The following is a 20,738-nucleotide window of genomic DNA, read 5'->3' as shown; positions in this document are numbered from 1 at the left end:
GTCAAGGCCCTTGAGGAGCACTATAGCAGTAGGAAGATTTGCTGAGCTGTGGGAAGAACGTGTCAGAAAATAAATTATGTCTCAGCAGAACGGACAGAGTCTTGGGCTTAGTGTGCTGGGAACATTGACTGCTATAAAAATCCCATGAAGTCCTGAGAATGCGCACTGAAGAAACGACCAAGTATCTGTGTCACAGGAGGAAGTCCGGAGGGTTGTTTTAGCCATCTTTTGAAGGAGTGAACATCCTGCGCCCATGGGAGTGCACGTCAGTCATGCACTAAAGCTAAGAGAAGATCAGCAGAGACAAAGAAGGAATCAGACTAGGGCAGGTTTGTGCCAGGATACCAAACATACGTCTTGGGTTACATCGAGACTGTTTTGGCTTTTTAAATAGTTTCTTTCATTCTGCGAATAATACAGATTAATTCATCATAACTGCGTTTTATTAAGAACAAACAGAAATCTCACAGTGTCTTCCAGACAGCCTTTTACATACACACAGCAGTTGGGAAAACAAAGGCTTTTGTCATCTCATTCTATGCTGCAGCAATAGTCATTGGCAAAAGCATTGATTAAAATAAAAATTGTTTTCTCTACCAAAGAATCATACAAAATAGATACCTACACAGGTTTGGTTGGTTGGTTGAAGTCAGGTAAGCTATAAATAGGAGGTATATGTGCATCCATCAGAGTGGGGTTGTCCCTGAAATACTCAAGTATTAGTGAATATTTTTAAGAAATAAGGAAGAAGAAAAAGTTCTATACACCATGCTTCTCAATTTAAAGTGCAGTTATGGCAGAAAATAATGAACTTCAGGACAGCTCTTGCTTATTCAACATCTGAACTTCCTGTTTGCCCTGGTACAAGTCTGTAAGGACATGAGGGTTGGCACCGTAAGGTGCCAACCTCCGAACTGCGACCTGGAGACTTTTATGCCTTGAGCATCCCCAGCACCAACGACAGCTCAGCTTATTCTGAAGCAGCTTTGTTACTGGTGGGATACAGGAAGCAGGATGCCAAACAGACCTTCAGATACAGGAGGAATCGTTAGGCATGGGTGATGGTGTGAGGAGGAATAATGCTCTCTGTATTCAAACTGACGTATCTATACTAAGATCACTCTCTGTGTGTGAGCGGCGAAATACATACTGCTAACCACTCTGTCAGCCTATATAGTCACTTAGAAGTATCTAATGGACAAAACCAGACTAAATACCTTCTTAAAATTGTTTTTGGCTCAGAAAGCTTCCACCCTTTTCTGTAACTTCAAGGGGTGATCCTTAAATTCATAACAATTGGGTACATTACAGTATGTGCAAATCAGGTCTCTGTTCATCCAATCTTTTCCTGTTGTATGTCTGCCATATCGTTTCCACAACCCCCCATGGGGTGGTTTGGGTTGGGTTTTGTTCGTGGGTTTTGGTTTTATGTTACAAAGATGCTGATAAGGGATTGCTTAGAATGATTTTTGTCTGTCCCATGCTCTTCTCTCTTAATTTGTGGCTTTGCACCAATCGTAAGAGTGAAACAAAAGCTTCTTGAAGTATCAGCTCCACTGTGGGCATTAGTTGGATATTTCAAGGTTGGTGGCGGGTACCAGGGAGTAAAAACACGAGTATGGTTGGTTTGTTCATTTGCGAATAGCTTTGGTTTGCTATTACTGAATTCTTTCTAGTGGTTGGATTCACACTGCTTTTATTTGGGAAAGCTGCCCATGAATGCATAATTGTTATGAAATGGCAGATGGTACTTTTGAAAGTGCAGTTATTCTTCCCTAGCTTTTTTAGAATGCTTGTGAAAATAGCTGAACTCAAGCCAGGGAGATTTAGACTTTTCAAGAAGAATTGCTTTTTTCTTTTATTTGTTTAAAATCAATTAACCTTCTCAATCATAACGAAGTCCCTTTGAAACAGATAAAAAAACCCCCATTCTTTAGGAAAGTCTGAAGAACAATACTTGAGTACACATTTGCTGACTACCTCCTCCTTGCTACAGTAGCATGAAGGAAGCAGGAGTTTGAAAGGAGCAGCTTCTGTCAAGTCAGAATGGCAGAGCTGGTTTGGGAAGATCTGTTCCAGTTGCTGAAAGACAAACAAAATTTGCTTGCCTTGTCTTCCTTTGTCTGAGATTATGTGCAGTTTCAAACACATCCGAGACATCTACAACAGTGATTAACAGAAAGAGTCTTTGAAAGTGCTTGTCTGACGGTGGAGCACATTAAGCCCTGCAGCAGAGACCTAATGTTATCTATTGTGTGGAACAGCACCGGCTCCCAAAATGTATCAGTCCCGTAGGAGCCAGGGCATCGTCTGACAGTGTTTCAGTCCCAGTCGTTCTGAGTCCTCAACATGCAAAGACACTAGGTTTCAGTACCACTGAACTCTTATTCTATACTCCCTATTTCAGAGTTGAAATTAACCTTGACTTTGCATCAGAACTATTCTTGTCAGTCTTCCTTCTCAACAGTGTCTTCTTCCTTTCTTTCATGCCTGGAGCAAGGACTTGGAAAGTTTCTGTCTTTCAGTTTTGGCATCGGTTTCAGGGAGGAGTCGTTATAACTCTAGGGAAAATTAAATTGTCATCTTGGTTGTGTTAAGCAGTTGCATAAAAATGATTATAGTCTCTGCAAAAAGACTATCTTAATAGTTGTTCTGGGAGTGGCAACATTGAATTTAAACACTGGTAAAAAAACTTTAGTATGATGGCTATTCACAACCAGAGTATAGAACCGAAGTTATGTCTAAACTACCTGATCAGAGTATGTCACGTTAATCTTTACACTCTGGTAATAGGCTTTTCATTGTGTACCTAGTTTATGATGCAGTGATATGCAGCTCCTAATACAGGCAGTACTCAACAGGATGCGTCCTTGTACAGGGTTCATGCCATGTGCCACAGTATCCATTACCACCTGTTTTTGCTTTTAATAAGCCCGTGTTCAGCCCACTGCAGTCAGATTCAAGCCTATGGCCACTCAAATCTGCCGTGCAGAGGTTGCAGTCTAATTCAGGTAAAAAGTGAGCAAGTTAGGGATTACAGAAGATTATTGGAAATAATGATAATAACTGTAAGGGGTTATGATGAGGAAAAGAGGTCATTAGGAGTTTTAAGAGCTGGACTGAGATTCCAGACACAGGGTGTGTGACACAGGGTGTACAGTGATCTCAAGGCAGGTGCAAAGCCAAAAATGGGAGGGATCAAAAAAACCCCATGTGCTTGTAAGCAGAGCAGTATGATCAGGAGATGGAAGAAGAATGGGTGCAAGGAAAGAGAGCAGATGTAATGTGCCTGGAGCATAGTGCAAGCAAGTGACTTGAGGGATGGTATTTTGGATGGAGTGTGGCATGGAAATGAAACTCCTGCACAGTCCCCAAAATCCAAATTTTTTTTAAGAGAAGGGACACTGCCTCTATGCACACTGAAGAACTTTGTCTGTTACTACGGAAAAAGAATCAGAGCCTGCATTAAAGGTGTGTAACCAGCAAAATCATAGCAGTCTGCAACTCAGTACAGAGCAGTGCAAAAAAACCCCAACCCCAAACAAAAAAACCCAATACAACAAACAAACAAACAATCAAATCTCTAAAGTAATTTGGAATGAGCCCTCAGAGCAGGGTGGGCCCCTTAGTGCTTCGGGGCACAGAAGGAAAAAAGCACCGACTTTCAGTCTCCCAGAGCTTGTTAGCAGCTGTTTTGCTTCGGGAGGGCTGTGTAGAAGATAGGAGCGAAGGTGTCGAACGGTAGTTAATATAGCTGGCAATAAGAAGTGTTGCTTCAACAATCTAGGGAAACAAGAAAATGATTAACTGTAAGTCAATTAGAGGTAAGAGTGCCCTTTGATTTTTAGAACCTATTGACTGCATAACTTTTGCAAATGGCTTTCTCACATGGAGTTGTTTGGTTTTGAAACGAAGGTCTGTCTTTAAGAGTTAGATAAAGTCTCTTGATTAAAGGTTCCAGCCTACAAGGGATTTATTGAATGTATGTAGCTAGTGCAGCAGCCACAAGTACCTGTTCCCAGGGCTTGCACAAAATGCCCAGCTGTGATGCTGCCACCTGGAAAGAAACTCACTGTTCATTTTGTAATTACCTTTGGAATTGCCATTGTGAAAAGGAGTTTTTCAGTGCTGTTTTTTCCAGAACTCCTTTCTTTCATTTGACTGACTACAATCATGAAGTCATCTCGACAGCCTCCAAAGGTCAGCACAGAGGAGTATGAATAAGAGACCTTCAAGTGCTGCAGACAACAGAGAGTTTGAAAGAGTCACAGTCGTGTAAAAGAAAAAATGGCTACCATATATTTGCTACTTACTGCAAGAACACCAGTTCCTCAGCAGTAATAGGCAGTATAGGTAATTGACTCTAGAAGTAACAGCTGGCAGAGAAATCTCAAAGGAGAATTGCATTTCTAGTTTTCTCCTAAACTTGCTCTATGCCTCACTGCTTCAGAGCAACAGTCCAAACTTTGTTATATCCCAGATGGTGGTAGTTAAGCACATACCACTGAGATTTTGGAAGATGTATGAGCATGTTTGCTGCCCATCAGAGAGGCAGTGAGCTGTTCTGTGAAACCTTACCTTACACTGGAGCTGTAATTTTCCTTTGTTTACGTAGCGTTCAAACATAGTACTGACTTCCCTCATCTCTGACTTCTACAAATTAACTTCTGGATCCATTTGAAGTTAAAGACAAACTTTTAGTGACTTTAAGTGGACTCAGGGGAATGTCTTTCTGTGGGAGGTAAGTTACTTTTCTTAAACAGTGTTGCTGACCATACCATAGTGTTATAATCCAGTATGCTGATACCATCTTCATTCACAGCTATCCAGACTGGACAGTCTTCCAATGAGGAAGGCAAAACAGGCTAGAGAAAAAGAATTATTAATTTAGATATTTCTTAACCACCACACAAAATGGTTTCTTTCACCACACACATAAATCTTGGGTTTTAAGGATAAAGTAAAGATGAGGGTCTGACCCACTGTGACTTTCCAGAGGACTTCTCTCAAAATTTGGAATGACATTTTCAGATTTACATAGAGTTTTGGGACTAGTGGCACAAGAAATGCAATGATAATGAAGGCTTTGAGATTAATTCAAGTCCATCAGTGCAGTTAAAACTGAAGGAAATGCTAGGAGAGAGCAACAAAGCAGCAGTTCTGCTCTGCTCTGGTTCTTACGCCACTCCCATCAGTCAGGCAGGCAGTGAAGTTGCATAATATATAATACCAGTGCACCCAGTACCATCACATCAATGCAGTTTTCTTTCTTACAGATTTAACAAATGTGCATCAATTATCTGTTAAAGATGAGTTATGTGTTGTTATGGCTAATGACATGAATCTTTCCTGGGAATCTGCTATTATGTGACTAATGCTATAGGCTTTGCGGTTTAATTATTGAAAAGTTATAAAATATGTTAATTATCAGAAATCTCAACATTATTTAGACTCTGGGTGGAACTATTCTATATTCTGATTCTTCAGTGTCAATAACCTCAAATACCAGTAACCTCTTCTACTTTTACTGCTGATAGTGGAAATAATTGTTTTTTCAAAAACTTCTTGTGTATCCAGAGGTCCCTTTCATCCTTAGGCTTTATGCCGTAACTATACCAGTTTTGACTTCAAAGCAAGGGACATGTAACTATGACCAAAACCTTCTCACGCTTTCAATAGAGGAGGTTTCTGCTGGCTTGGGGAAGATGGTTGATGCCAAAACAAGATTTCTCAGTCATGATGTGCTAAGACATTAATTCAGGCATGGGTAATAGGTAGAGAGCTCTCGCCTGGGATGGGCTGAGACATGGTACAAGCTACTGGGAGAAGCTCCAGCTGTTCTTTGCTCTCCCACTGATGCTTCTGGGCTGGCAGCTTAACTAATACGTGCTTTAGTTTTCCTGTTTCTGCAGCAGGACATTAGCAGTGCTTGCCTTTCTCATGTGGCAAGGAAAGCAGCCAGCTCTGTGTCAAGCAGAGAACAGGACTGAAATACTCATTCTCCTTTTAGCTAGCGTCAGCTGCCAGGTGTGATTTATGGGGGACTCTTCCCTTCCACCCCCCGCAGTGGTATGTAAATAGTATTTCTAAACTATCATTGCAGCCTTGATGTCCGGGAAAATTCCTGCCTGAGAAAGCTTTGGCAAGGTTTGTAAGGAGAGTCAGTACCCTGTATTATCATCAACTGATGCAGCCAGGGAACCTTCAGTATTTATTTACTAAACACTAGCAACCCCTAGTGTTTAGAAAATATTTCTCTTCTTTCTAAACCTATGTGGTACCAAACAGAGCTGTTTGTTCAGAACAGACTATTGTTCAGTTTTTCCCCTTCCTGAAGTTAAGCATTTTCAACCCTTGTTGAGCAGAGATCATAGGTATATGTCTGCTGAGGCAGTTACTCTCAGAAACAGAAAAAAAAAAAGCATACTCCAGTTACCTTAGCAGTAAAAACTTTGGTTCCAAAGAGAGGCCATTTCCGGGCCACCGTCAAATAGATTCGAATGCATTCTGGTGGAGAGCATCCCTGTAGCACCGTCCATTTTGTTGCCAGCCTGTCAGCCAGTTGCCTTTCACAGAATCCAAGACACAAGACAGCATTATTTACTAATGCCTTCCAAGGGAAGGTGAGGAAAATTATAACAATTAATAGATGTACCTCTCATTCCAAAAGGGCTGTTCTACACTGCACTACAGAGAGGGCTGTTAGCACTGTCAGTTATGAGGGTTGTACAACCTGAGTTTATTTTAGCATTTCGTCTACTTCCACAGTTATTCTACTCCTAGTTACACTGTAATGCCCAGGAATCACAGTCACATATGGGTTGCTCACTGGTGTGTATATATTAAACAACTGTAACTACAAACCCTAAGGCAACTATTACAGTAAAATCCTGCCCAGCTTGGCTTCACCTTCAATTATACTCACACCTTCATCTTAACCGTAGTATGCTCTATATGGAGTGGCAATATATATTAACTCACTCTCGATTTGGCTCACTAGGGATGGTTTGGCAGCTATCTTGCTACATGCAGATGGAATTTGCTTCCAAAAGGAGGTAATTGTGTTAGTTCCACCACTGCAACCCTAAGTAGCTTTGGATCTGGATGTTCCAGATCCAACAGAGCTGAGATCCATGGCAGTATCCAAATTCTGTACTTGAGATCCCTGCATTGTGTGTGAGAATTTCCAAGTCAGAACATCAAAAAAAGCCCTGCTAAAATACGTCCTACCAGAATTACTCCATGGCCTGAAGCAGCCCATATGCTGGCTTTATGGCTCGTTGCAAGCGTTAGGCATCTGGATTCAATTGACACTTGGGGGAAGGGTAGAACAAAAATTCAGAAACAGAATTCATCTTAGGCTTAGGTTAGAGTTTGTTGGAACTGGGATGGCTAATTTGGAAGTGAAAGGTTTAAACTTTTTGTCTAGGGGAAAATAAGTTGGTGATTTGTCTCTTTTTATATTAGTTAACTGCTATTTTCTTTTAAAGGAACCTTTTCCTAACACTTGTGTTTTGTTTAAGTTTCTACATCAAATAATCTTGAAAATTCTTAAATATAAAGACAGAATTTTGCAAGTAAAGCTTGTTTTCAGTGCAAAGTACAGAAGAGCAAACAATTTACCTGAGCTGTTCAGGAGTAATGTTTTGCTTGTAGCGTTTGGGGTAGAATTTATCTAAGACCTGGTGGAGAAGATGCTGCACTTTTGATTGTGATGTTCCCCCAGGACTTGAAGATCCTGGTCGATCCAAATCCCCATATTCCACCTAAGACAACATTATAAGGCAACAGAACTATGGGGTTTTTAGTGCAGTAGAACATTCCATGAATTCCCATACCGATAACTACTCTGTTTATTAGTCACACCAAAAGACACCATTAGGGTGGGGAATTTTGTAACAGCATTTACCATAGCAAATGTATACAACAGAGCAACTACTGAGGACATGACTGCCCAAGGAATTCTTTACTGGTCTAAGAAAGCGAAACAAGATCTCAGCCGGCTACTTGTTGTAGGGAGACACTTCTGAATAACTGCCAAGCTTTTGGGGTTTATTTTCAATTGGCCAATTAGAACAACAGCCTATCTGTAAATAGTTCCCAGCTTCTTCATCTCAGTTTCCGTTGCTTGAACAAATGCAACAATCAGTTTCAGCTCAGAAAGAAACTATTATCCTGCTTATCATGCCAACAACCCATACTGTGTGGTTTATGTGGTAAAATGCTAAATGCAAGCCTGGAGGTCTAATGGAGAATCCTACAAGATGGTCTTCCTGACTAAGAGGCTATTGGCAGTGCATCAGGGAAAGTTTTTACTATTAAGTGGAATTCGCGTACTGATACTATTTCCGTATCTCTACTAAGGCACTAATTGGAGCAGTTCTGGGGATACTCCAGCCTTACCATTTTTTTTCCAAAATTTTTCTTCATAAGGAAAGGAAAGACACTCCTGTAGCAAATTTCCCCACGGCAAAAGGTGTTCTAACAACATATGTATGCTGGTATACTGTTTTTGGCATGATACATCTCAGACTGTATGTTTGATAAGAAAACCCACTTTTGATGTAAAAGATAGCTGCTTAGTCAAAGATATTCAGTGTACAGCTGAAGTCCCTGGAGGACAAAAGGGAGGATTTCTGCCCATAGCCACACTCACCTGAGCCATCAGAGCCACCATTTCCAGAGCTAATTCCTTATTAACAGGAAACCTCCCATTGGCTATTTCATTGCTGACTTGGAAGGCCAGTAGCAACCGCTCCCGATCTGTCTCACCTTTGGCCTGGCTCCGAAAATATAGCCTAAAAAGCAGAGAGGATTGTGAAGGTAAAAAGGTATTGTGAACTGAAAGTAGATGAACTTTGTGTATTGTGGGGGTATTGGATACAGATTTGGAAGCTGAGGTGCTTCTGTTATGAAAAAGATTCAGGCAAGGAGGCTCAAAACATATTTTCCAGCTTTGGAAGCCATTTGAATTCTGAGTGCCAACCACTTCAAGACAGTGAAGCCTTATTAAACACAGATAAATCAGTGTCTGTCCGTCCCCATCAAGCACAGACAGGCAATATTTAAGATATGGACTTCTCTGCTTATCACAGAATACAGAACTGTCTCTGTTCTACATGTATTTACTTCTACATGACAGCCTTGTAGCCTTGTTATTTTTGCCAGCTTTGTTTTGACCACTTACACTGATATTGTTATTAAAAAAGTCTTCAGTTTGCTTCAGCAGGAAATAAGAGAAAAAAATTGAAGAAGCATTCTTGTAAATCAAAGCTCCCTACTATTTTTTATTCCCTTCACACTTGCAATTTCTTTGGCCTAGTGTAGCAGGATGACTAATGGGGGCTGAAGACACCAGCTTGGGGAATGCTTCCCAGAACCATTCCTCACGCATGCCTATTTACAGCCCACACCATCTAACTCAAATATTAACTTACAGCTGCATCTATGACTATATATTCCACAATACCACACAAGATACTTATTCCAGTGGATCAGTTTTATTTTTATGTTAATCTAAGATTAACACCACCATTAGGACCACAGTGACTTTACACATCTTATCAGAGTCCTTGGTGTTAGAACAGCCCAACCTTGGAAAGACCTTATCAAAACATCCTTGCTGTCCAATCTAGGCACATTCCAGTCCAACGAAATAATACTGCAAAGTTTCACTCCTGAAACAAATATTGCCTTCTGGGTCAAAAGCAATAACATCTGCTTCCAGCTCTGTTATATCAACTAACAAAGCTCACAGAAATTTGTTTGCACCATTGCAGTCAAAAAAAACCTTCGTATGTTCAACACAGAACTTTGTCTTTTTTTGTTTTAGGGTGGCCTTTGTTTTGCCTTCAAACAGAATTCACATACAGAAAGCCATTTCTTGTTCTCATACACAGCTCTCAATTCATTGTAATTCAGAATTCCTGTCTCTATTGTAAATGATGAACTTGTTCCAGTTTTTGGTTTAGATCTTTGTCTCATTCTTTCATTCTCTACTATCTCTTGTCATCCAAATGTCAATGTTTCTTTCTTTGTAAAGTCTGGGCACTGCTACTACATGCCTCCTCTACAGCTCGTGCCATTTAGAACGTTATTCTTCTATCTTTTTCATCTTTGTGATTCTTCACTTAATTGCAAGTTTCAGCATATTTGTTTTCGCTGGTGATTTTTCCCTCAGGTCCCTCTTTCTCTCACCTAACATGCATTATTTAATTATGTTTTAGGATCTAGGCAAATGAAATCATGCCAAATATGTCTTATTGTGCTACACCTAGTTCTTAACCCATTTTAAGTCTAGTCTGCTATTGCAGTGTTTTGGGTTTTACCTCTAGGCCATATCCCCTCTTTTCCACATGTACCACGCACAAAAGTCATCACCTCTCATGTAGGATTTGAGCACATCTTAGCTAAAATAGTTTTGGCACTAACGGTACTATAAAAACCTGACCATCTACAGAGATATATCCAGCCTAAAAATGTTTAATTAACAGCAGTAGTGAGGCCAACCAACAAAGCACTGTACCTGTTCTTGTAGGTCAACTTCACAATTCTTGTGCCACCTTCATATTTCCCGGGATGCAGTTCTTTTAAGGCTTGTTCCCATTTAGAAATGACATCACAGATCTTTAAAAAATATGGAGAGAGGAGAGGCAAACTGAGGTGAAATGTATGGTCACGGCTTGACGGGAAAGTACGTGAAAAAAGTATTGTGGAACATAAAAGATAAAGAAATAGACTGGATCCACATAAACACAGACAAAAGTGTCATGCAATTCCTTTTTCTATTACACACTATGTAAAAATTAAAAGATTCCAACTGAAAACTCCAGTTCTAATCTGCAAGGGGACATCTGTAAGTGAATTCTGGTCTGGTAGCAACTCTGTGGCTATGTCTATGTTAGCAAGTAGCAAAGCCCAGGAGGAGCAGATCTGCACAGTGGAATGCCTAATCCCAAAGACCCTGTGCCCACACTTTATGAATTTCAAAGGATTTTCCTTTGGACTAGCTTTAGCCTGGTCAAATGGCCTGAAAGCCCACTACTATGTTGGATCACATCTTCCAGTTCATGTTTCACATAAGAACAATCCAGTTCATCCTCTCTAAGGTTGCTCCTTAATGTGAATGAAAGCATGGCTAATAGGAATGATTGGTAGGTTTGCTTCAAAAGTGCTGTCCTGAGCCAAACTCAAGCACTAATCTATCCTCTGAATAGCAGCTGTCTACCTGCTTGGCTAAACCAAACCCTTGGATGTGAATATCTAAACTTTGGGAACATTTGGTACTAGATTCCAACTTCGTTAACTCAGATGTATTTTTAGTAATAGCATGGTTCCATTCGGTTTCTCTTGGTTATTCCAGTCCTTTTACAAGTGGTCTAATAAAGGCCCCTACTTCTCTTTTGATAGCATCTCAATAAAAGGAATGTGAACATAAGAAACCACATGAAATATATAATCAGGTATCCTAATCCTCTCTTTAAAAGCTATTGAGGTTGCCTGGCCAAGTGAATAATAATCAGTTAAAGTGATGCCTTTGATTGTCTCAAGCTCCTTTGTTTAATATCTCATCTCTTCAAATGGTGGTTCAATTACCAGCAAAGCTCCATATTATCTGATCTATATCAGTACATAAAAGTGAAGTATATAATTTGGCACTGTCTGTGGTAGTTTCCTCTTCAAACCCTCTAATTTAAAGTTATTGGCATCTTCTCCCTCCATTGCCCATCGTGAAATTTTACGCTGCGTCAAACTGAATGTTTATGTTCCTTACAGGTATCAGGGCCTCTTCAAAGTTGCCACTACCACTATTCCTCCCTCAGTGCTGTACGACAAATTATTCTCCCAGATTTGTACCAAAATCTGATGTGTCTCATTCATAGCTGCTAACCTGCTCACTTAAGGCAGTCATCCAGCTGCAGCACGAGTAAAAATCTCCATATGAAAGACACAGATGTTAATACTTTATCTGCTTTCCTTTTCCCTTCATCTGAGGCACTCCTCTCTCTTTTGAAGTAAAAGCATACTCCGTCCAGCTTCCCCTAAGTACACTCATCAACAATGAAAGCCTGAGTTATCTGGAGACAGCAAGGAAATACTTCATAATCCAATGGATGAGATTTATACAGACATGCCAAGATACTCACAGCCTAACGTAAATTTGTCTCAATTAAGAGTGTCACATCTGATGTTAGCTGTGATATCTGATCATGCTAGCTAGCTCAGTCATGTTTTAATTTTGCAGTCAAGACAAATTAAACTTTAATATGTGCTAAAATCTGAGTTAAAGACTTTTAAAAATCAATTTATCACCTACTAAACCAGAATGTGCTTTGTCCTAACTAGTGTTTCAGACTAGACTGAAATAATTAAGGAATCATAGAATCATTTAGGTTGGAAAAGACCTCTAAGATCATTGAGTCCAACCATAAACATAACACTGCCAAGTCCACCACTAAATCATGTCCCTAAACACCACATCTACCCGTCTTTTAAATACCTCCAGGGATGGTGATTCAACTACTTCCCTGGGCAGCCTGTTCCAATGCTTGACAACCCTTTTGGTGAATAAATTTTTCATAATATCCAGTCTAAACCTCCCCTGGTGCAGCTTGAGGCCATTTCCTCTTGTCCTATCACTTGTTACTTGGGAGAAGAGACTGACCTTGCTACAGCCTCCTTTCAGGTAGTTACAGAGAGCAATAAGGTCTCCCCTCAGCCTCCTTTTCTCCTGACTAAACAACCCCAGCTCCCTCAGCCACTCCTCATAAGACTTGCTCTCCAGACCCCTCACCAGCTTTGTTGCCCTTCTCTGGACCTGCTCCAGCACCTCAATGTCCTTCTTGCAGTGAGGGGCCCAAAACTGGACACAGTACTCGAGGTGAGGCCTCACCAGTGCTGAGTACTGGGGATGATCACTTCCCTACTCCTGCTGGCCACACTGTTCCTGATACAGGCCGGGATGCTGTTGGCCTTCTTGGCCACCTGGGCACACTGCTGGCTCATACCCAGCTGGCTGTTGACCAACACCCCCAGGTCCTTTTCCGCCGGGCAGCTCTCCAGCCACTCTGTCCCGAGCATTTAGCATTGCATAGGGTTATTGTGACCCAAGTGCAGGAATTAATATCTCATCTTTGAATACTAATCTAGATAGATAATACCCAAGTGTACTTGATCTTGCTGCATTAAGAAAAAAATATTAGCCATTTAGCAGCTCTTCAAAGATGTATGCTGAAAATAACAGAGGGGAAAAAAACCACAACCAAACAACAAAAAACCTTCATGTTGCCCTGCAGACAGTGTTCCAAATTCCTGCCAGAAGGATCATCTGTGAACAGAGAAAATCCCATGTGGGATGGCTTCCTCATTCCTGTCTCCTGGTTCAGTCGCTGGATGAATTCATCAACTGTTGAGGAACCATCAAAACCTACAACCTGCAATGAAAGAGGAGCTAATTGAGGATAACTTTCAAGAAACATGGCATTGGAGGGCATCATAACTAATGAAGCCTGATTTCCTACAGATTGGAAGCCTGCCAGCTCCAGTGATTGTACTTGCCTGTTGTCTCCCTTCACATTGCATTTTTTCTCATACTGAGACATGACATCTCTCTCTTTTCCCCAGCTAACATTCCTTCCTAAGACCTGTAGAGCTCGCGCTGGATTCCTTTCATTTTCTCAGGAAAAATGGCAAGGAGGAAAAGTAGTGTCTATCTCCCAATATCTGATATGTATAATAAACACCATGGTGCCACCCCCCCACAAGAAGGAGGCAGGTTATGGTGCAGTCCTCTAGCGCCCAGAAGAAAGGCAGCTGCTGTGGCTCACCTGGTAGGTTCCATTCATGAAGTGCACCGGGATGCTGAAGGGGAGTGAGTGGTGGTAGGGATTTCTCAGCAGGATGGACACAATCTCCATCCGGGAGGGCTTGGCTTCCCGCTCACCAGTCTGCACAGTGCGGTCTACTGATCTCTGGCAGTAGATGGCATACTTGCCTATTTCACTCCTAGGCAAAGAGGTGGAAATAAGACACAAACAAACGTGCTTTAAATGCCACGTCCTCTTCCATTTCCCATGCCATGACAAAGCATTTCTCCCTCAGGCTTTTGCTCAAGTAAAGATACATTTCTGTGCAGATACCCTAGTTCATCTCAACAGGCTAATAGCTCAAGTGAAAAAGCTACAACGCAAATCTCAGCTCCAAGGATCTGTAAAGATAAGGTAGATGATGGACTCTCTGGGAAGCGCAAGAGCATTCCTTGCTCGTAGATGGACTGGACATAGTATAGGAATATCCTCTTCTGTATCCTGTTGCCATCATAGTATCCATTAAACCAAGACCAGTTCACCCTCAAACTCACTGTCATGCCAGCAGAATTTAGTTACTATCATGTCAAGTCCTGATAAGTATTAATAATAAATTGTAATGCATTAGTCTCACTTACGGGATTATATAAATTGTGTTTATCAATTTCCATGGTTATACAGATTTTAAGTTTCCATGTATTACCCCTATCTGCCAATCAGGAGACTCGGCAGAGATTCAAAGCAGGTTCAATACAGTATAGGGACAGTTACTAATACGATCAGTTTACTGTCTGCTGACGAGGGCGTTCCATTGAACAGCACCAAAAGGATATAACTGTCTCTAAAGCCAGGCAGAAACAGTCAATTACATCTTTTGCAAAATGTTAAGAATGTATATACTGAATAAGTTCTGAAATTGAAGTATTTATATGGATTTATAACCGTGCAGGGGAAACTAATATATAATGTATGGTAATAACATACATATATTATTACTATATATATATATTATATATAATATATAGTAAAAATATATATAATATATTGTATATAAAAATTATATATTATATTTTATACATATATATATGCTTATATATATATAAGTATAATGTATAAAAGATAATATACAATTTATAACACTTTGCATGGGAAACTAATTCCATTCAAGATGCCTTCAGGAGCTCAGTACATGATTAATCTCCAGTTAAACTCCTACAAGCAACATGGAAGTCAGGAGCTCTGACTTTTCACTGTAGCAATATATTGCTCATCTCCACAGTAATGCGTTTGAATAATTTTCAGATAATCTTGCTTCAACAAGAAGCTGTTGTATTTGGCTCCCAAATGCTCCTGAGCCCTGTGTCTTCTAACGTCGACTGTGCCCCCTTTTTTTTCCTCTCAGAGACTGAATGTGTACTCTATGGTCACATTTCATGAAAAACAATACTAAGAATGAAGATATAGTGTAAATCTAGACCATAGGCATTATGCAATGTAAAGCTTCTAGTGTCTTGTTTGCCATATGAAACAAGGAAATCATGTCTATTTAACTGGTCAAGAAACAGCCGTACCTGCTCCATCTTAAGAGACAAGTATTCCTAAAGCTAGGCAGAAGGAGCTAAGCTAAGTCCCATTTAGCAACTGCTCTAAATCTAACCTAAACCACAGATATCTAAACTACAGATGAATACAAGCACAGTTTAATAGGTGGATTGCTTCTTTCCTCTCTGCTTCAAGTGGTTTTTTTTGTTGATAAAGGTACTTTTGGGCTAAGAACCTGGCAGACCACCAGCACAGTAATACTTGAAACTGATGCATTAAATCACTTTCACAGAGCCCAGCACAGCCTTATGAAATTCAATAGTCTCTAACAGTAGAGCAGCTCCACTACTGAGTTGGATGGGCCAGTTTGGGATCTGGTAATGCACAAGTTTGAAGAGATGATTTCTAGTACTAGCCAGAAGATCCTTAACTTGTTGCCTAAGCCAATGGAGAGAAAGTCTAAACACTGAAGAGCGCCTGATATCTGTGTTTTTGCTTATTTTTGCTTCTGAGAAGAAATAGCAAATATGAGGTAGCATATAAGAAAATTAAAAAAAAACTTTATAGGAGGACTACACGTGTTTCCTTTGCAATACTATGAGACTTTCAGCTTGAGTTCTAAGGTAGACTTATTTGAATATAAATATTTGTTTGAAACAAAGCCACTCTTTTACTTATGTCTCAGCAACAGTATATTGTTGCAACAGACAACTAGACACCTCTAGCTGTGATCTCCTCTCCAAGGACACAGTGAGATATGCTGAAGAGCCGATCACTATGGAAACAAACAAAGAGCACAGCATGAACACTGGAGAACAACTTATTGCTGTTACAGTAGATCTTGCACTGTTTTCTTATGGGGGAAAGTGTAACGCACCAAAGAGGTAACAGAAAACAGTACTAGCATATATTTCAGGTTTTTTTAGTTTTTCCTAACTTTTTATGGTTTGCTGAGATGTTCTCTGCCTCACTTCTGTTCTGTCAGTGTGGTCACTAACCTGACAACAGAATGTAATCACCTAAAATTCTAATATTTCATTCTAAATAATTTTTTTGGTCTGTCTTTCTATCAGTAAAAGAAAGTAGCTGCATCAGCACAAAACTCCCTATGTAGCTCCAGTTATATCTGCAGAAAGTTCTTTTGGTAGTATAGGTCACCTGGTGTTGTGAATTAGCTTAATATAAGTGACAAATTAATGTGAATGTCTGAAGGGAGAATGACTTGATACCATTGGGAACTTTCTGTTCCTTCCCTCAACTTATTTTTGCATGTGCAAGTTACAAAACTGCTTCCACCTTTATCCATAGTGGATGCAAAAGGCAATCAGCTTAGTAGATGAAAATGCTGTTGCAATCTTTACCTGGGGTCTGCATGTCGCTGCAAGTGCTGTTTGATGTACCAGAGAAAGTGATGTTGAGGCAGGAATAGAGGAGCACACAAAGCCAGGAGCTGCCAGCACTGTGAACATAAAACTGGACATCATTCTTATTCTGTACTTGCTTATTGTCTTTCATAGAATGGTGCAACTAAAATGGTGGATGGTGACCAGTGCTTTTGGGAGTAACCATTTTCAGCCATGTAGTTCAAGATGCTTCAAAGGGGAAGTGATGGTCAGAGGACAGACAGACTGCTCTTGAATATCTCAACCTGGACTCTAAGAAGAGGTGTAATCAGAGCTAAATGAACGATTGAGACTTAAAATAATACTTTTTTCCTGTTTGTAACTGCAAATCATAATGAAGAATACACTGGGGATTTTTGTTTCAAATTAGACCCATTATTCTTCAACCAAATTTTATTTTCTCACTTGAGCTTGGAATATTATAATCAAGTATTTACATTTACGCTGTAACTTATTAATTCAATTTACCCAATAATTATAGTGCATTAATCAGATTTCATGCTTAATAATAATATTCATGATTTGCATGTGTTGATTAACAAAAATGGAAAACAAAATTAATACCATGTGACAATTATAGCTAGCCAACATGAGCTATGAATTTTGATTCCGAATATGGTCTGAATAGACCATGTGCAACTGGTAAATGGTTAAAATCAAAATAACATTTAGTTTGCAAGCAGTTACATTCTCAAAGTTTTTTCTTACACATCAGTGCTGAGATTCTCTTTCCTCCAGCACACCTTTATCATTTGCACAGTTTTATGAGAACCAGTCCCATTGCTAATTATTAAAAACACGGAATTAAATTGAAAGTATTTGCACAGTGGAAGTGACAAAAAAGGAACTGACCTGAATAACTGAGTGGTTCTGGGGTTGTCGGCAGGTGGTCTGTTTAACAAGCTGACAGTAAATTTCATTCTGCAGCTCAGTATGTGTCAAGCAGACCTGCAGTGCTGTCTGGGCAAGTGACACGTGGTAATCAATAGAGGCTGCCTCCACAGGGACATTGATGAACAGCTGACAGGACTGTAAAAAGGGTGGAAGTTAGTCAGTGCCATGAATGGCACAGTGACTCTTCTCTGGTACTTTCCAGGCTAGGTTCCCAGATGTGTTACAGACAATTAACGAATTCTCCTAAATAACCCTAAGAGGAGGGAGGAGAATAAATACTTAATTCCTATGCTTCCCTCTTTAGTTGTGGCAACTAGAAATTTCACTCAACCTGCCCCAATCTGAGCAGCTCAAAAGTCAGCAATAGAATCGAGGCAAAAATGTGCTTCCTGCCTTCCAAGCCTGTGCTTTACCTTGCTAAAGCTGTCCAGTCTTACTGCTGAGAGCGCAAGAATCAAATCTCTAATGGCTTCACCATTGGTCTTACTGATACAACTGAGTTTGCCACTAAATTGTTTTCATTTCCTTCAATACAACTATTGGAGAAGAAAGAGGAAGATAAGGCTAACTTTGAAGTGTAAAGCCTGTGGGGGACATCGCTTCTAAACCCAGATTCCCTACAAGGAAAAGTTAAAATTCCAGAGAATGAATGACACCGAATACTCAACTGTCCTATTCTAATTTAATGACAGGCCTGTCTAAAGCAACCAATGTTGGCAGTAAACGTGACGAACAAGACCAAACAAAGTTGTTGCCCCAACAGAGCAAAATAACTGAAAGCCATGCAATGTCCCTTTAAATACCTTAAAAAGTTTCAGAGCTTCAGTCTGTAGAGCCTCTGATGGCAGAGTGGTGAGGGACGTGTGCAACCCATCTTTACTGTAGCACAACATAGGATGTTTCCACAGAGGGGAATCTGAGGTAGTAAATGGGCAAAAACATGCAGTGTCAGAGGCAGAAGAAAGATAACTGTCCATGTTGAAAAGGAGCCTTGCTGAAATGGCAAAGCACCCATGGAAGCAGCGCTGTGCTAGGCCACATTTATCTTTGGTGACACTTCATTGATTTCAGCAAAGCCTGCCATGAACAAGGAGTCACCAGCAGCATTAGCAATCAGCAGAAATAAGTATTGCCATCCTCAATCTTGCTCTGTCAGAGCTTCTCATCAGCTGGATTCTGGTGAGAAACCACTCAGCTGTATGTTCAAACAAGAGACACAAACTCTGCCAGGGCAGCTGCCTGCAACGGGGGTCTTTGTTATTGCAAGGTTCACATATAGGGTCTAGCAATATGTGACAACGGGGGTCTTTGTTATTGCAAGGTTCACATATAGGGTCTAGCAATATGTGAGTGTGCAGAAAAAGAGGATTAAGTATGAATGTATATGTTATAACACATTTGCGAACATGGTGCATAAACATACATGAATGAACACGTATCAAAGATGAGGAGGAACAGACGAGCATGGATGTACGTGCGAGGGTTTATATGTGCAGACAGAGGAACAGATGTGAAGGCAAGTGTGTGTGAGGGTATTTAGAGGAGAGAGCATGTGTTTGTATGGTCAAGATTCCCAGGAAAGGAAAACCAGGACCAACAATAACAGGAAAAATTAAAGCTCCAGTTCTTTATTTTAATTTGAATTAATGTTACATAAGTTTCAGATGTTTTGATAAATGATGTGACAATGTAATGGACTTGCCTAGTTTCACTACAATGCCTGTATCCTCTCTGGAGATGTTACCGTGGAACTAGAGGAGAAGGACACTATATCACACGCTGTTCTACTGAGAATCCCCTTCCCTTACCTTTGGCTGGATTAAAACTGGGAATTGAAATTACCCTTCCTTATTCTTTGCTACCATGGAAAAGAGTTTGTGGTTTCTACTTACTGGGGTCTCCCTCTGCGTCCAATAGTTTTCCAATGAGTTGTTCATATGATGTGCCCACTGTGGCATTACTGCTACCAGCCGCTACCGTCAGATGGTACAGCCAGGTATTCTAGGCATAAGGATGAGAACAGTATGGGTCAATTCAGACCTTGTTTTCTACAAACAGGTTTAGTCTGTACACCCCATTTGTCTGCCGATACCAAAAAGACTCTTGCTCTCCAAAAAGAATGCCTTTTATACCTTTTCCTGTTTGGTGCGAATGAGTAAGTATGTGGGACTCTGGTCCTGTGGGTGAATCACCAGTGTACAGTGGGATGAAAGAAGTCCTCCACCAGTGGCTTCATAATCTTCATCAGAGTCACAGGAACGGTCTACTTCTTCCACTTTGGACTCACGCATAGGCAGGTGTCCTAGGGGACACTATAAGAAGGGGAAGCAAGTTAGACAAGTATAGCTAAACCCAGGTCAAAAAGTTATCATTTCTGTAAAAAGTAAGGAATAAACTATAATCCAGTGTTTAACTAATGTAATTATATAGTCTTGCATTTCTATAGGATCTCTTCCCTTCCAGCAACCAAAGTACTTACAAACTGCATTACTACTACTATTATTTTTCTTGGGAGAGCATCTACAGGTCAGAATGAGAATATGCAAATAAAAAGATGGTCTTTCCCATAAGGTACTGGTTTTTTTCCCATTACACTTGTCAGTTGTGTTTACATCATTGGTTCTGCAAGGCAGGAAGGTCGGTTGCTCAGTATCTTGAGCCACCGTTTTCTGATCCTGGTCAGACTTTCTACATTCTACTGGAAAATAAGTACTTTTAAAATTACATAAATAGGTCGATTCAGACAAACAGAAGATATCTGCTGTGCTGACTCTGGAGGTCAATCCCAAGTATGAGTCACAGTATTCCTTGATATTCTAAAACTTGGATTTCAACATCACCAAGACAAAGTAATGGACCATTGGGCAAAGCTTCCAGAAATGGAAGCACATTACACTGACTAAATGACCTTCCTCTTCCCATATTGTTGTTGCTACTTATTTTCATGACAGTGTGCAGAATATATCAGCTGCTGTATAAAAGTCTGCTCTAAAGGCTTCACAAGACCAAATGGAGAGAGCGAGAAACAAGATATACAGTGATCTCAGAAAGAGCAGTCACTTGCTTTTTAAGTCTTTTGTCATTTTAGCTTTAA

At 40.3% G+C, this 20,738-nt stretch overlaps 1 protein-coding gene across 3 annotated transcripts in view; it reads right to left on the bottom strand.

The window, feature by feature from the left end:
- Positions 1 to 445: 445 nt before the first annotated feature.
- PLEKHH1 (pleckstrin homology, MyTH4 and FERM domain containing H1) overlaps positions 446 to 20,738 on the bottom strand; it is a 56,926-nt gene continuing 36,633 nt past the window's right edge. For all 3 annotated transcript variants that reach the window (XM_074584892.1, XM_074584891.1, XM_074584893.1), the window contains 14 exons: positions 19,777 to 19,956; positions 19,537 to 19,645; positions 18,448 to 18,560; positions 17,603 to 17,779; positions 16,709 to 16,806; positions 13,827 to 14,004; positions 13,278 to 13,433; positions 10,526 to 10,626; positions 8,657 to 8,798; positions 7,624 to 7,766; positions 6,437 to 6,566; positions 4,779 to 4,865; positions 4,092 to 4,238; positions 446 to 3,783 (listed from right to left, as the gene is read on the bottom strand). In XM_074584892.1, coding sequence (XP_074440993.1) covers positions 3,607 to 3,783; positions 4,092 to 4,238; positions 4,779 to 4,865; positions 6,437 to 6,566; positions 7,624 to 7,766; positions 8,657 to 8,798; positions 10,526 to 10,626; positions 13,278 to 13,433; positions 13,827 to 14,004; positions 16,709 to 16,806; positions 17,603 to 17,779; positions 18,448 to 18,560; positions 19,537 to 19,645; positions 19,777 to 19,956 — 1,938 coding nt within the window. In that variant the 3' untranslated portion in view covers positions 446 to 3,606. The remainder of the gene's footprint in view (positions 3,784 to 4,091; positions 4,239 to 4,778; positions 4,866 to 6,436; positions 6,567 to 7,623; positions 7,767 to 8,656; positions 8,799 to 10,525; positions 10,627 to 13,277; positions 13,434 to 13,826; positions 14,005 to 16,708; positions 16,807 to 17,602; positions 17,780 to 18,447; positions 18,561 to 19,536; positions 19,646 to 19,776; positions 19,957 to 20,738) is intronic.

The sequence above is a fragment of the Larus michahellis genome, chromosome 4 (genome assembly GCF_964199755.1).
Source record: "Larus michahellis chromosome 4, bLarMic1.1, whole genome shotgun sequence".
NCBI lineage: Eukaryota > Metazoa > Chordata > Aves > Charadriiformes > Laridae > Larus > Larus michahellis.
This window is presented reverse-complemented; position numbering and strand designations above follow the sequence as displayed.